Raw genomic sequence first — 16,524 nt, 5'->3', positions numbered from 1 at the left:
GAGGACTTGGATAGTGCCTTCCCATAGCATATTACCAAACATTCAAAAAGGAGAGATATAGCAGTCATGGGTCCTTCATGGATCACTCCCTTGCCATGGCGAAGGGGCTTGAATAACTCAGAGAAGCTATGAGCTATGCCGTGCAGGGCCACCCAAGACGGACAGGTCAGCGTGGAGAGTTTTGACCAAACATGATCCACCTGGAGCAGGAACCGGCAAGCCACTCCAGTATCCCCGCCAAGAAAACTCCATGGACAAAGAAGATCAAACCTATCCATTCTAAGAAGATCAAACCTCTCCATTCTAAGAAGATCAAACCTCTCCATTCTGAAGGAAATCAGCCCTGAGTGCTCACTGGAAGGACAGATCCTGAAGCTGAGGTTCCAGTACTTTGGCCACCTCATGAGAAGAGAAGACTCCCTGGAGAAGACCCTGATGTTGGGAAAGATGGAGGGCACAAGGAGAAGGGGACGACAGAGGACGAGATGGTGGGACAGTATTCTCGAAGCTACCAGCATGAGTTTGACGAAACTACGGGAGGCAGTGGAAGACAGGAGGGCCTGGCGTGCTCTGGTCCAGGGGGTCATGAAGAAGCGGACACGACTAAACGACTAAACAACAACAAGCAGTCATGGGAGACTTCAAGTACCCCAATATCTGATGGAAGTCAGACTCTGCCAAGAATGTAAGGTCTGACAAATTCCTTCATTGCCTCGCTGGCAGGGCGGTCTTAAACATATCTGGTGCCGTGTTGCAAAGCTCCCTCCGGCGGCGGCAGCACCACCCACCCACCCCGTATCCCAGAGTTGTTGACTCTTTTTTAGGGAGGATGGCGCTGCCGGTGGGGCTGGAGGAGGCGGGCAGTGGATTCAGGGCAGCTCCTCCTGCAGGGAAAAAGTGGAGACTGGACGCGGCACCTCCCGGCTCAGCCGGCCGCTTCGTGCCACGGTGGCCACGGCAGACGGAGGCTCCTGGAGCGGTGCTGCTTTGCCACGGCATGGCTGAGGCAGGCGAGGGGGGCGAGCTGATGCCAGGAGGTACCACGTCCAGCCTCTACCTCTTCCCTGGCGCCCTCCAGAACTTAGCACCCTGGTGCCCCGCTCCACTAGCCTCTATGGGTAAGACGCCCCTGCTCACTGGCCCTGTCTCAGCAGCGATGGGCAGCCTGCCAGTTACCAGCAAATGTCATTGAAGGGTTTTAGAATCCTCTCTGTCTTTTGTTATGCACATGAAGCTCCTGAACTCCAGGAGGCCTGAAGGCTTGGACTGCATTGCATGCCTACAGCTTGGCTTCAGCCTACGGGACATTTTTTGCCTGGCAATTTAAGCTTCCAGTTCATTGTTACTTTCTTATGGGTTTTTAGCTTCTGCTCCACAAAAGGCTTTGATTTTTTAAAAGTAGTGCTGCTTCCGTTTGACGAAATGATATCGACGTCAGAATAGCCCTGATGGATCCAGCCAAAGGGGGCCCATTTAGTCCGACATCCTGTTCTCACTGTGACCAACCAGATTCCTGGGGAAAACTCACGAGCAGGATTCAAGCACACTGGATTAGATCTTCTTTATAGAGCTTTCCACAGCAGTGATTGTACTCTGGGAAGATTTTGCTTCTCCTTTACCAGGAACTGTTCCTGGTGATTTTTGCACAGAGCAAGCTTTTTCTGTGTTGGATTTTAAGCAGTTACACAAAGACCTTGTCAGGTTATGACACCAGTGCTCAGAGATCTGCACTAGTTGACAATTTGCTTCTGGGACAGGTTCAAAGCGTTAATATACAGACATGACATTATGTTTGCAGACTGGGAACAGTTATGGACCACCGGTATAAAGTTTACGGCATGTAATGCCTTAAGAGAGAATATTATGAAAATGATTTATAGGTGGTACATGACCCCAGTCAAGCTTGCAAAAATTTACCATTTGCCCAATAACAAATGTTGGAAATGTAATGAAACTGAAGGTACTTTTTATCACCTTTGGTGGACATGCCCAAAGATTAAGGCTTTCTGGGAAAGGATCTATAATGAAATGAAAAAGGTGCTTAAATGCACTTTCGTGAAGAAACCAGAGGCCTTTCTCTTGGGCATGGTAGGCCAATTGGTGTCAAAGAAAGATAGGATGTTTTTTATGTATGCGACAACAGCAGCAAGAGTACTTTTAGCAAAGTACTGGAAGACACAAGAACTACCCACACTGGAAGAATGGCAGACGAAGGTGATTGATTATATGGGACTGGCTGAGATGACCGGCAGAATCCGAGACCAAGGGAAAGAGACGGTGGAAGAAGACTGGAAGAAATTCAAAGTTTACCTTAAGAACTGTTGTAAAATTAATGAGTGCTAAAATGTTTTGAGTAATGCAAAATAGAATTGCAGCGATAAACAATTGGATATGGGAAAAAGGATTTAAAGGAAGTGCCATAAGTAAATAAAATTAGAGGTTGCTGGAAAAATTTAAAACAAGGATGCAGAAAAAGGAGGTATGGGGAAGTCGTTGAAAGAAGGTTTAAGGAAAAGAAGGTTAAGAAATTATACATGTTTATATGTGTGTTTGTTTTTGTATTGTCTTGTATTGTTATTTAATATGTGTTGGAAAATTAATAAAAATTCATTTAAAAAAAAAAAAAAACAAAGCGTTAATATACAAAGCCCTTAACAACTTGGGACCAGTCAACCTGTGAGATAGCCTCACCCCATGCGCGCCCATTCGACTACTTCAATCTGCGGAACTAACATGGTTATTGATGTCACGCAATACCCGTTTTGGATTTGGAAGGAATCAATCTTCTACCTTCAGAACTCCCTCCCTTTTGACAACAGGCAGGCGCCTTCACTGTACTCTTTTGGGGCGTCTGCTAAAAACGTTTTTGTTTTGGCAAGCCTACCCAAATATTTAGAAGGCTGGTGTGTTTTTTATTTATTGCTGGTTTTAATTTTTTAACTTGTTTTTATTAAGGATCTTCTTGTTTTATTCGTTTTGTCAATCACTTTGAGGTTTTCCACAATCAAGCACACATATAGATTTTATGAAATACAGTCATACCTCCGGTTGAAGTAGCTTCAGGTTGAGCGTTTTCGGGTTGCGCTTCGTGGTGACCCAGAAGTAACAGAGCGCGTTACTTCTGGGTTTCGCCACTCACGCATGTGCAGACGCCCAAAATGACGTCACTTGCATGTGCAGAAGCGGTGAATTGCGACCTGTGCATGCACAGACACGGGTTGCGTTCGCTTTAGGATGCAAAATGGGCTCCGGAATGGATCCTGTTCGCATCCAGAGGTACCACTGTATACAGATATACACGATGCTCTCTCTAGAGAAGTACAAGTCCCACAGTTCCTTGCGACCTGCAGGCATTCCTGTGCACAGGCAGGAGGCAGTGCAAAAGCAAGAACAGTCAGGGCCATTGAGGTCCCAGGGAGAGTAGGAGAGAACGGGTGCTGCTGATGGGATTTATGGGTCCCAGAATACATGGGGACAACAGAGATTCAGGCCTCTCATTGGCCACTCAGAAAAAGAGAGGACAATTGTCTCACCTCCTTGCTAAATGAGACAGGAAGAAGGAACTCTGGTGCCACCTAGTGACTAAACTGTATAATGGCACTATCCACATAGGGATCCTGTTCTCCAGAACGTAATAATATGAGATTCTGGTGACAGCACACAGGGCCTGAAGGGCATTTGTCACTTGTGAATAATTGCCGTACATGCACGCTGTGCTGTGCTATGCTGTCCTGTCATAAGTTGCTTAAACGAAGGGAAGTAAAGGATAACAATCAATTCTCCATTCCCACAAAACGAACATAGGAACCAGGGGCTGCGAGTGAGGGCCGGTTCTACAAGTTTGTAATTCACCCAGATAAATGGAGGGCCGCTGGAATGAGTCATCACCTGGAAGGGCCATAGCTCAGGCATTGAGCATCTGCTTTGCAGACAAAAGGTCACAGGTTTGATCCCCGATGGCATATCCAGGTAGGGATGGTAATCTCACCTGCCTGAAACCCTCGAGATCGGCTGTGTGGGCAGTCCTAAACTAGGTGGACCAATGGCCTGACTCAGATTTAAGGCAGTTCCTGTGTTATCCTGTGTGTGCTGGAAATTGTCTATCTCGAAGTGGTCTAATCCACAGCTTGTGGGCTGTGGGCCTCGGCAACATTCAAGGAAAAAAAATCTTAAAGCTTTAAAGCTTTATTTTTTGTGTCATGTGTTTCTAATGAATGTGTATAGATCTGTTTGTGTATTAAATCTGCTTAATAATTGAATATATTAAATCTATTGTGTATTTGTAGGGAGCTGATTACATATAGAGCTTTTTGCTTATAGTATCTACTTATATTACTAATAGAGAGTATACTTATATTGCTATGACAATGCTAACTTTGCAATTTGAAGGGAAAGTTTTTACTCTCCTTAGACTGAGAAGGAGAAGCTTCGAGAAGCACTCCTCTTGCCCTAATTACCCATATAAGGAAATAAGGTCATGGCCTAACTGTCGAACTGTGGAGGATGCACCTGCATGGCCCCCTCCTGTTGTCACACCACATCATGCCACCTCTGAGCACGAGGCACCCATGCCCCTCTACACCAATCTGGCAGAAGGCCACGAGGCACCCATGCACCCCTTGAACCAATCAGGAATAGACACTCAAGCTGATCACGAGCCATATGCAACAATGTATGGGGAACCAGGGTGGGGTGAAAGTATAAATGTTATTGTCTGAAGCTATGTGACGCAGCCAGTTTTCAGAAGTTATTCTGCTGGTTGCCTGCTGCAGCATTATCCAATAAATCTCTTTTCTTCGAACCTTCGTTTCCCTGGAACCTTTGTTACTCTCCGCGACCTGGGGTTGGCGGGCCTGCTGGATCCCAAGGTAAAAAGGGGGCTCAGGCTTCAGCTTGGGGGCTCGTCCGGGATAAGGCCCCCACCCCACAGGGGTCCGGAGGGCCAGGCCCGACCACGGTGAACAGCCAGGACCGGCGTCTGCAACCTCCAGCGCGCACCCTGCCAGTTCGTGGGGGGAGATCGCTACACCGTGCCTGCGTGGAGACACCTGGTCGGGGAAGAAAAGAGGACAGCCGGCGAGGGAGTGGTCCGCAGCGGAACAGGTGAGCCCTAAGGGAATTAAAATAGGGCAAGAGGTCCGATCAGCCTCGACTGGCCGTGGCAGTAAGGTGCCGCCAGTAGGGTAGAGGGAGAAGGGGTTTTGTGTTGTGGAGTGTGGAGAGTGCAGGATACTCCAGTGAACGGATGAATGTGTGAGTGGCCGGGGCTTAGCGTCCCCTTGGTCAAGCGTGTGTAGGTCCGTGCGGTTCTTGGCAGCGCGAGCTCGTCCAAGCCACGGTCTGTAGCGAATCCCGTGTGTTTGAAGAAAAACCCTGTATAGGAGCGGAGTATCCTGTTAGAAATGGGGTCTGCAGGCAGCAAAGGTACCCCCTTGCAGTGTTTCCTGGACAATTGGAAGGCAGCCACGAAGGATGATGATTGGGGCTTTAAACTAAAAAAGGAGCGCCTCAGGACACTATGTGAGGTAGATTGGCCCACCCAGGGAACAGGATGGCCATCGGAGGGGACATTTGACCTGCAACTGATAAACCCCCTGTGGCGGAACATAATTAAAATCCATCCAGACCAAATCCCTTACATTTCCACTTGGAAGAGAAATGTAGAGAACAACCCACCCTGGCTAAGAAATTGTCGAACGTCCATTGGGCGAAGTGCCCGGGTATGTGCAGTAAAAGAAAAACCAAAGCCCCCTGTCCTCCAGGACCCTGAAGAAGAGGAAGGAGGGATATTGAGACCTCCTCCCTCGTATGCCCCACCGATAGCACCCCCAGCGCAACCAGCTCCGGCCCCGCAGGGACGTACACCACAAGCAACGGGAGGGGCGCCAGGAGGGGGAAGCCCAGAGGAACATAAGGATTCGAAGGATGAGGACGAGGATGAGAGTGATGAACAATTTAGAAAGAGGCTCGAGGAACGTATTAAGAAAGGGAATAGATGGTCAAAGCGGGATGATGAGAAGTTAATGAGAGATGTTGAACCATGGCGGAATGAGGCGGATGTGTCGCTACACTTGCTGACAGCAGCAACGGCAGGACAGATGAAGCAGCAGAGAGCCTTGCTAAATGCATGGGAAATGGCAAAGATGCATGAGGCAAAAGTAGAAAAGCTAGCCCCTCTACGCCGAGTTTATGACCCACCGGGACCCCCGGGGCCAAACGGGGAGCAAGCACCGCGGACATATACCGTCCAACATGTCCCTTTTACCAGTTCCGATGTGTGCAACTGGCGCAACCAGAATCCCTCTTTCGAGGAGAATCCAGCTAAGATTATAAAGCTATTTGAGGGGATTTTTAAGACATATAATCCCACTTATGATGACGTCCAGTACCTCCTGGACTCACTGCTAACTACAGAAGAAACCAGGAGGGTCCATGCGGAGGCGAGGAAACATTTAAGGGAAAATGGGGTAGGGGATGACAACCTAGACCAGACATATCCATCCACCACCCCAAATTGGAACTACCAGGAGGTGGGAGGTCAAAATGCCCTGAATACCTATCGCCAACACGTTCTGACTGGGATGAGGAGAGCCTCCCGAAAACCCACCAACTTGATGAAGGTCAGAGAGGTAGTGCAGGGGAATGATGAGGCCCCAGGAGCATACCTAGAGCGCCTGAAGGAGGCTTACCGCCAATATACCCCAGTGGACCCAGATGATGTTGCTAACGCCCCTATCATAAAGGCAGCTTTTGTAGCACAGGCGGCGCCTGATATTCGCCGAAAAGTCCAAAAGCACGATGGGTTCATGGGGCACCCCCTAGAATGGATGTTAGAAATAGCACAGAACACCTATAACCAGAGAGAGGAGGAAGCTCAGAAGAAGAAGGAAAAGTATCAAGCAAAGAAATTGATGGCGCTCCAGGCAGGAACCCCAACAAGAGGAGGCACCCAGGGAGGAGGGCGAGCCCGACTAGGTCGAAACCAGTGCGCCATTTGCAAGCAGGATGGGCACTGGAAGCGGGAATGCCCCCAAGCAAACTCTAAAGGAAGGGGCCAAGGAAGAGGGAACTCAATGAACCCCGCAGCTGAGCCTTGGGTACCCGGGAGAGGAAGAGGTCGTGGGCAGGGACGCCCTTGGCAGTCACCTACCCCAAGAGGACCCGCAGGAGCCATGAGTCTCCAAGAGGACCAGTATTAGGACAGACCGGGCCCAACTGACTTAGGTTCCCGTGAGCCCACGGTCAAAATGAAAACTGGGAACCGAACCTTTTCTTTCCTGATTGACACGGGAGCTGCCCACTCAGTATTACCCACAGCTATATCCAAACCAACCCAACAAGCAATCACCATTGTAGGGGCCACGGGCGAAGCACAAAAGGCACCATTCCTGCAACCTGTCACATGCAGACTGGGAGGACACACAGTCCAGCACAAGTTTCTTTACATCCCCGAGTGCCCCATTCCACTGTTGGGTCGAGACATGTTAACCAAATTACAAGCTCAGATTGCCTTTTCCCCCAATGGGAAGATTGTCATGAACACTGGTCCTGTGGGAGTACTATCCCTAGAAGTCCCTTTGAGGGAACACTGGAGGTTAATGATGGTAAAAGAAGAGGAGGGCCAGATCCCAGAAATAATTTTGCAAGGAACAAACCCCTGCGTATTGGCTGAAGGCAATCCTCCAGGAATGGCAAGGAACATCCCCCCTATTATTGTGAAACCCAAACCCTTCGCAAACCCCGTGGCAGTAAACCAATACCCCATCCCACGAGTAGCTGCAGAAGGAGTATGGGTCCATTTAGAGCGGTTACTTCGTCATGGCATTCTAAGACAGTGCCAATCTCAATGGAATACCCCACTCTTGCCAGTAAAGAAGGAAGATGGCGGGTACCGTCCTGTCCAAGACCTTCGATTAGTTAACCAGGCCGTGGAGACCCTCCACCCGAATGTGCCAAACCCATACACTCTGCTCAGCCTTATACCACCCATTGCACAGTATTTTACTGTACTGGACTTGAAAGATGCGTTCTTTTGCTGCCGCCTAGCGGAAGAAAGCCAGCCCTTGTTTGCCTTTCAATGGACAGATCCGGGAACTGGCACCAAAGTACAGTATACTTGGACCAGGCTTCCCCAAGGTTTCAAGAACTCACCCACCCTTTTTGGGGTAGCCTTGGCATCAGACTTAGCAAACTTCCCCACCAACCCCACCAGAGTTTTGTTGCAATACGTAGATGACCTTTTATTGGCCTGTTCTGACGAGGACACGTGTCTAAAAGCCACAACGGAGCTGTTAAATCACTTGGCGGAGGCCGGATACCGTGTCTCAAAGAAAAAGGCCCAAATCTGCCAGCCTACCGTTAAGTATTTGGGGTTTGATATATCCCACCGGCAACGCAAGCTAAGGGATGAAAGGAAGCAGGCCATACTTCAAATACTCGAACCTAAGAACCGCCGGGAACTCCGCGGATTTTTGGGATCTGCAGGGTTTTGCAGAATATGGATACCTAATTATAGTAGCATTGCTCGGCCCTTGCATGAATCCACAAGAGGAACAGAGAAAGACCCATTTGTATGGGGACCTGAACAACAGCAGGCCTTCCAGGATCTTAAAGCTGCATTACAGCAGGCCCCAGCACTCGGCATCCCCAACCCTGAGAAGCCTTTCACCTTGTATACAGATGAGGATCAGGGGATAGCCAAGGGAGTGTTGTGTCAAAGACTGGGAAGCTGGCAGCAGCCCGTCGCATATTTATCAGAGCGACTGACCCCAACGGAACAGGGATTGCCCCCTTGCATGAGGGCAGTAGTAGCCGTGGCTACCCTGCTGGAAAAGGCAGACAAGTTCACATTTGGACAAGATACCATTTGTGTGACACCCCATGCAGTCCCAGCTCTGCTTGATATGAAAGGCACTTATTTTCTGTCTCAAGCAAAGATGAGGAAGTGTCAGGTGCTGCTATTGAATCCACGCTTAAAGTTCCAAGTTACTGCAGCTCTCAACCCAGCAACCTTACTACCGGTTGGAGAAGGTGAAGAGCCAACCCACGATTGTGTGGAAGTCATGGATGAAGTGTACTCTAGCAGACCTGACTTGAAGGACAAGGCCAACCCTCACTGGTCCACCTGGTTTGTGGATGGAAGTAGCTTTGTGGAAAATGGCCAGCGAAAAGCAGGATACGCCGTAGTAGCCCTAGAAGACCAGGTTATTGAGGCGAAGCCCCTTTCTCCTGGTACCTCAGCGCAACTCGCAGAAATAACAGCACTCACTAGGGCCTTGTGCCTAGCAGAAGGGAAAAAGATCAACATATATACGGACTCCAAGTACGCTTTTCTGACTTTGCATGCCCATGGGGCGCTGTGGAAAGAGAGAGGACTACTTACCTCCAAGGGAAGTCTGGTAGCACACCCCCAAGCGCTCCTGGACCTTTTGGATGCAGTCTGGAAGCCGGAAGCAGTGGCAGTAGTACATTGTTATGGGCACAAGACTGGACCGGGCGAAGAAGCCAGAGGCAACCGATTGGCAGACAAGGTAGCGAAAGAGGCAGCTCGAGAATCACCTCCAGCACCGTTTATTGGAGCCCTGGTCCCTGAAGCACTTCTGGACACTGCAGCAAAGCCCCGTTATTCCGATGCAGAGAAAGCTTCAGCTAAAGAGGAAGGATTGCAAGCTTCTACAGAAGGCTGGTACCTCACCCCTGATGACCGGATATGGGTACCAACTTCCCTGTCTCGTCAGATCGTCCAGCGGTATCATGAGTCCACCCACACAGGGCCGGATGCCACCACTCAACAATTAGGGAAGTGCTTCTATATATCTAATCTCTATCAATTAGCTGCCCAGGTATCCAGAGGGTGCATTTTGTGCCAGAAGAATAACCCAAGGACAGGACCTTTGGTCCCCCCAGGAACCCAACACACCGGAAGTGCCCCTATGGAAGATCTTGTGGTGGACTTTACAGAACTACCCCGATGTGGACTTTACCGCTACATGTTAGTGGCAGTGTGCACCTATACTGGATGGGTTGAGGCATGGCCCACCAAATCCGAGCGGTCTAGCGAGGTGACCCGATGCCTCCTGAAAGAAATTATACCCCGTTATGGCCTACCCAGGTCCATCGGATCTGATAATGGGCCAGCATTTGTTCATTCAGTGTTGCAAGAACTGGCAAAAGTTCTACAAATCAACTGGAAACTGTTGGGTGGTCAATTACGTCCAGGAGTCCGGCACACTTCTCTTGCGCAGCTCTGGTCTTCCCCCCTGGGACCTTTGACTCAGCAGAGCATAAAACACAGCCGAAGCAGAAGCAAGAACGTTCTGTCGTGTGGTAATAACTCAGGCTGAAACGCAGCAGTCTCCTTATCTTAAAGTCTTTATTCCTTAGCAAAACACAACAGCTATAAATCTCCTGGCGATAGTTCGCCCATGTTGCTTGCTCAACGGAGCAAACACGCACACTGTGTGTGTCTTTCTCTCTCTCTCTCAGAGATACAGACCACTCCCACTTCCGTGTTCTAAACACACCTCTCGGAATGTGAGGCGTCATCACTCAGAACTCTTAACCCTGTAAGTTCTGAGCCTCTCCTAACACCCCCTCTCGAATCACGTTCTGAGAGGACTTCTGAGTGTTCAACACCTTCCCCATTGCCTTCCGCCCCTTCCTGGCATCGTTGTTAGGCACCTGTTGAACCTCACAAACCTTAGGTTCGCACTGTGCGAAACCAACCCACGCATTTGTGACCTGAAACCTCTCAGGTGGAATTCCCTTTGTAGCCCGCGATGACCGCCTGGGCACAAACTGGGGTGCTCCTCTTGACCCACTGGGGCCAGCATGTGCGTCTTCCTCATCAGAAGACTCCCCCTCTGACTTGACACGTCTGTGAGCTTTCTCCATTATGCGCACAGGAGATGAGGGCTCACTCTTGGACACTCCCTTAACAACCTGTGGAGACGCCCTACTCTGTTCAGGGAGCTGGTCTCCACCAGCAGGTTCAGCCTCTGGCTCTTCCTCCTTCTCAGAGTCAGACAGACAATCTGAGTGAACGTCAGAGCGCGCTTTGCGCCTTGCCCAACCATCCTGCTCAAAGAACTCAGCCTGTTTACTGACCAGAAGCTTGGTCTGATCACCTTCTGGGTATGCGAATCTCCACCCTTTTGTCGCAGGCTCATATCCACAGAAGATCATTTCCTGGTACCTTGGGCCACCCTCCTGCTGCAGAAACTTTGGTACAGGCACCATGGCTCTGCTACCAAAAGTGCGAAAGAAATGCACAAGCGGCTTCTGCCGATGAAGCAGGAAATACGGGGTGTCACCTACCACTGCATTGTAGCACCTGTTCATCGTGAAATTGGCCGTTTTTACCGCCTCCCCCCAAAAACTTTGAGGCAAACCAGAGTCATCCAGTAGAATCTCGGATGCTCGAACCAGAGCTTTACTCCTAAGCTCTGCCACGCCACTCTCCTGAGGAGAAGTCACCTTGTGACGTATCCCCCTCTGGCGAAAGAAACCCTTTAGAGCAGACCTAGTGACCTCTGAACCTCGGTCACATTTGAACCCTTGCACCTTGGTGGAGAACCTTAGTTCCACCTCTGCAACCCAATCTTTGATCAGTTGCGTTGCCTCCTCCTTCGTTTTCAGCGTGTACGCCCATGCGTTCTGCGTATAATCATCTGTCAGCACCATCAGCCATTTGGCCTTGCCCAGACCTGGCTGTGGCATACCAAAAAGGTCTGCATGCACAAGCTCAAAAGGCTTTGTGGTTACTCTCTCCACCCTGGGATCATTAAATCCCTTGTTTCTGGCTTTTCTGCAAGCCCTGCAATTCAAAGATTTACCACATTCTTTTACCTTGCAACCTTTGGTGCACTCTGATAACATCTGGACGTCCTCACAGGACCCATGTGACATTCTCCTGTGCCACACGCAAGCACACGACACATGAGTGTGATCAGTGGCTTTCCCAGAATTCCCCTCACCCTCCAGTGGTGTTTCCAAAACAAAGAGGTTGTTTTGATCCTTTCCAACACTTAGGAGCTTCTTCCCATCTCTGGAAATTGTACAAACATCTTTTTCAAAACTCACAGAATATCCCTCCTGTAAAAGAGAAGGTACAGACAGCAGGCAATGTTTTATCTCAGGGAGAACATACACCTTCAATTCAGCCTGTAAAAAAGAGACAAACATGTTAGAAACATGGGTTACACGTCCCTTTGAACCTGTAGCAAATTTAACTGTTTTCTCAGTTGAAACAGCCTTGCAGTTCCACATTTGTCCATCAGGTGGCGCTGTTACCAAATGGGCATTCGCAGCCGAGTCAACAACCCAACGTAGGACTCTCCCCCCTCCGGAGTTGTCCTTCTTTGTTGCCTTAGCAACTGACTTCCTGCTGCCCCCGACCTTGGGGCTCTCGCTGCAGGTGTTCTCCAAAACAGCCATCGACGCAGTCAGCTGATAAGCGTTTCCACGCCTGCTCCCTCTGTTGCCATGGAAACCCGGCTGGTTCCCATGGGAAGCGACCTTGAACACATCCTGCCCTGGCTTCCTTGCTCTCTTTGGGCAGTTGTGACGCAGGTGTTCAGCCGAGGCACAAACAAAACATCGCCTAGTGGAAAACTTTGCAGACGTGCCTTTGGTCTTCTCTGCCCCCCCAACCTTTCCAGCAGCACTCCTCCTTGAGGCTTTTCTGCCGTTGGGAAAATGGCTTTTGGCTTCTGCTGTGGTTTCTCTGCAAACCCCCTCCAGCTCCTGCCAAACAGCCTGGGCACTCTCAAGACCCTTGGAATGGCCTGCAACTCCATTCTCTTGTGCAAAGCTCTTCTCTTCTCTCAGCTGCTTTGCAGCATGCAGCTCACGTGCAGGGGCATTCCGGCAGCCCTCCAACACAGTCCCAGCCCCCTCTGGGCCTCCTGGGCGTCCACCAGCCCCTCCTGGGCATGGTGCCTCCTCAGAGCAATTCTCAGCCCCCTCTGGCCTGGCTCCCACTGCTTTCTTCAGTGCCTGCCTTCTCCCGGCCCAGGGCTTGCTCCCGTCCACCTTATCAAGAGGGATTGACAACTTCTGGCTGTCTGCCATCTCTCCCCCGGGGGCCCAACCTACTTACAGGTACAGTAGCACCTCCCGGTCCGGCAGATCCTTCCCAGCGAGCTCCGTTCGCTCTAGCTGGCTCCAGCTACTCCTTAGCTGGCCTTTGGCTGCTCCTCAGCCTCTTTGCCTGCAGTTTCACTTCCCAGCGTCTTATCGGCTGGCCTCTGGCTGCAGCCTCCTCACACGCACGAACGTTGCTTATCTTTATTGCTGACCTCCATAACCTGTTGGGTGGTCAATTACGTCCAGGAGTCCGGCACACTTCTCTTGCGCAGCTCTGGTCTTCCCCCCTGGGACCTTTGACTCAGCAGAGCATAAAACACAGCCGAAGCAGAAGCAAGAACGTTCTGTCGTGTGGTAATAACTCAGGCTGAAACGCAGCAGTCTCCTTATCTTAAAGTCTTTATTCCTTAGCAAAACACAACAGCTATAAATCTCCTGGCGATAGTTCGCCCATGTTGCTTGCTCAACGGAGCAAACACGCACACTGTGTGTGTCTTTCTCTCTCTCTCAGAGATACAGACCACTCCCACTTCCGTGTTCTAAACACACCTCTCGGAATGTGAGGCGTCATCACTCAGAACTCTTAACCCTGTAAGTTCTGAGCCTCTCCTAACAGAAACTACACACCGCCTATAGGCCTCAGAGTTCTGGGAAAGTAGAAAGGATGAACAGGACACTGAAAAACCAGTTGTCCAAACTCACTCAGGAGACTGGCTCTAATTGGGTGTCCATGTTGCCCCTAGCCTTGTTAAGGGTCAGGAGCCTACCTCAGAAGCGTACCCATTTGTCACCTTTTGAGGTGATGTTTGGAAGGCCAGTCCCTTACGTCAGGATGATAACGCCAAGCGCGAGCAGAGATGTCCAGTTAGAAAACTATGTACAATCACTCTCCCGAGTTTTCTCTTCTCTCAATAGGTGGACCCAGGCTCGCACGCCTTGTGTTTTAACCGAGCCCCTGCATCAGTTTGAGCCAGGCGACGAGGTGTGGATCAAGGACTGGGCCCAGGCACCCTTGCAACCGTGCTGGAAAGGCCCGCATACTGTGCTGATATCCACCCCCACCGCTGTTAAAGTCGCAGGCATCACCCCGTGGGTCCACCACACCCGTGTTAAGAAGGTTCTGCCTAATTGGACAGCTACACCGAATCCTGACTATCCTCTGAAGCTGACCATCTCCAGAAAGGCACCGGACGACCGCCCTGCTGATACCACTCCGGACGCTGGTATCTCAACGCACGGCTGAAGAAGTGGATGGGAGGGGCGCCCGCGGGCAGCGTCCCCAACGCACCTGTATTGGAAACCAAACCCCCAGAGAACATCTTGCCCCATGCAAGAGCAAGGTGTTGTATAGCTGTAGTTTGGAGTGGGAATTCCCCTGTGGAGATTTTGTCTCCCTTTTCAAGTAAGGTACGGGTGGCAGTCTTCTCTTGCGGGTGTGTGGCTTGTTATTTTCCCTCCCCGCTTCTCCAACCTAGAGAGTCTCTTCCCCCAGATCATTTCAGCCACGTACACCCTCCTGGGATTTCTGGTCACTACTGTTACAGTTTGGGGTCCAATTCTTAAAATATTTTCCACAATGTTTGACTTGTGGAGCCAGTGGGAATGGTGGATAGGAGGGCTCCTTCTTGCCCTGGTCATTTGGATGTTTGTCTATTTCTGCTGGCATGAACGCCACCGGTTTTGTGGGAGGAAAAGGTCAGCACCTATTCCCTTAACCCTCCTGTTATTGGCCCTACTTGGGATGGGTCTAGGAGATGATACACCTATGCGGAAGACCGGACGGTCAGAGCCCTACCATCAAATTTGGAAAAACAATACATATATTGAGGATATGAACAGTTTTGCATCTACCCTCAATCTCTCTGAGTGCTGGGTATGTATGCACATTCCCCCACAGTCCAGAAGACCTGGTTTGTTATTACATGGGCTCCCGATAAATGTTTCCTATTATATTAATAATACTTACCCTGACAAACGGACAAGGTCGCCCGCTGTATTTCTTTCTCTAACAGAGCAGGCACCACTTTGCTTTGTGTTTACTTCTAAATCTGGTCCCTTTTTAGGTAAATACCCGTTTTGTAACCGCACCTACAACTACGTTAATACCACAGCAGCCTGGAACCATTCAGCCCCTTGCGCCAAGGCACCCCGTGAGGTGCAGGCCCTATGTAATGACTATGAGGCCGCCTACAGAGGGTCAGCTTTTAGCGGATGGTTCACTTGGATGAAAAGGAGCAAAAAATCCTCGTTCTTGCTCCAACCTGATTTGTGGTTATTTTGTGGCACTAGGGCCTACAAAGCGGTCCCTGTTACCTTCTCTGGGACCTGCACCTTGGGGGTAGTTATACCCCTGGTATATAAAGTGAACAAACTCCCAGCGGTCCGTTTGCGCAACAAAAGAGAAGTGCAGTCACCTATTACCCGCTATGTCGAGACTGCCGTCTCTAGAGGCATTTTACCTTCATTTGGTGCTGCCATGAACTACCGTGATTTGCACAGGCTTGCAGATTGGACTGAGGCCCTGTTTAATTCCACTATTAGATCTTTGAGACTCATCAATAAGGAACTATCTGATCTGAGAGAAGTATCTCTCCAGAATCGCTTTGCTTTGGATATTATTCTTGCATCTAAGGGAGGGGTTTGTGCACTAATTCATTCGCATTGCTGCATGTACATTTCTGACCAGTCAGTAAACATCTCTGCAACCATTGACCAGATGGAACAGATGGTATCTCAAAATCCCATGGGACCCTCAGATACTGGGGATCCCTGGGGATGGTTGTACTCCTGGTTGCCTGACGGCAGCTGGCTTCGTCATGTTATGGTTTTAATTGCTGGACCTGTTTTAATCTTATTGCTTCTTTGCTTCTGTACCCCCTGCTTGCTGCAGTGTTTGCAACAAATGGTACACCGCGTTACATCTCAGCTCCTTGGTCCAAAGGTGATTGCTTTTATGCGAGGGTATCATGGTTTGCCTATGGATGCGCCAAATGGCGATCCAGAAGAAGAGGAGGGATTGTAGGGAGCTGATTACATATAGAGCTTTTTGCTTATAGTATCTACTTATATTACTAATAGAGAGTATACTTATATTGCTATGACAATGCTAACTTTGCAATTTGAAGGGAAAGTTTTTACTCTCCTTAGACTGAGAAGGAGAAGCTTCGAGAAGCACTCCTCTTGCCCTAATTACCCATATAAGGAAATAAGGTCATGGCCTAACTGCCGAACTGTGGAGGATGCACCTGCATGGCCCCCTCCTGTTGTCACACCACATCATGCCACCTCTGAGCACGAGGCACCCATGCCCCTCTACACCAATCTGGCAGAAGGCCACGAGGCACCCATGCACCCCTTGAACCAATCAGGAATAGACACTCAAGCTGATCACGAGCCATATGCAACAATGTATGGGGAACCAGGGTGGGGTGAAAGTAT

General features: G+C 49.9%; 1 protein-coding gene across 1 annotated transcript; it reads left to right on the top strand.

The window, feature by feature from the left end:
* The first annotated feature begins 997 nt into the window (after positions 1 to 997).
* LOC128402064 (uncharacterized) lies at positions 998 to 16,031 on the top strand. Its single transcript, XM_053365842.1, has 7 exons — positions 998 to 1,118; positions 4,931 to 5,103; positions 5,763 to 7,116; positions 7,225 to 9,748; positions 14,002 to 14,309; positions 15,150 to 15,282; positions 15,977 to 16,031. Exons 1-7 carry the CDS (start codon positions 998 to 1,000, stop codon positions 16,029 to 16,031), a joined length of 4,668 nt encoding a protein of 1,555 aa, XP_053221817.1.
* Positions 16,032 to 16,524: the final 493 nt, after the last annotated feature.

Source organism: Podarcis raffonei, chromosome 1, assembly GCF_027172205.1.
Source record: "Podarcis raffonei isolate rPodRaf1 chromosome 1, rPodRaf1.pri, whole genome shotgun sequence".
Taxonomy (NCBI): domain Eukaryota; kingdom Metazoa; phylum Chordata; class Lepidosauria; order Squamata; family Lacertidae; genus Podarcis; species Podarcis raffonei.
Note: the sequence above shows the minus strand (reverse complement) of the source record. Positions and strands in the feature narration are given on the sequence as shown.

Bases quoted from the DNA above. Each gene is read 5' to 3' on its own strand.
- LOC128402064 (XM_053365842.1), top strand. From the start codon at position 998: ATGGCTGAGGCAGGCGAGGGGGGCGAGCTGATGCCAGGAGGTACCACG. The intron at 1,119-4,930 runs GTAAGACGCCCC...CCCACCCCACAG, and splicing joins CGCTCCACTAGCCTCTATGG to GGGTCCGGAGGGCCAGGCCC. The intron at 14,310-15,149 runs GTATCTCAACGC...GTCCCTTTTTAG, and splicing joins TGATACCACTCCGGACGCTG to GTAAATACCCGTTTTGTAAC.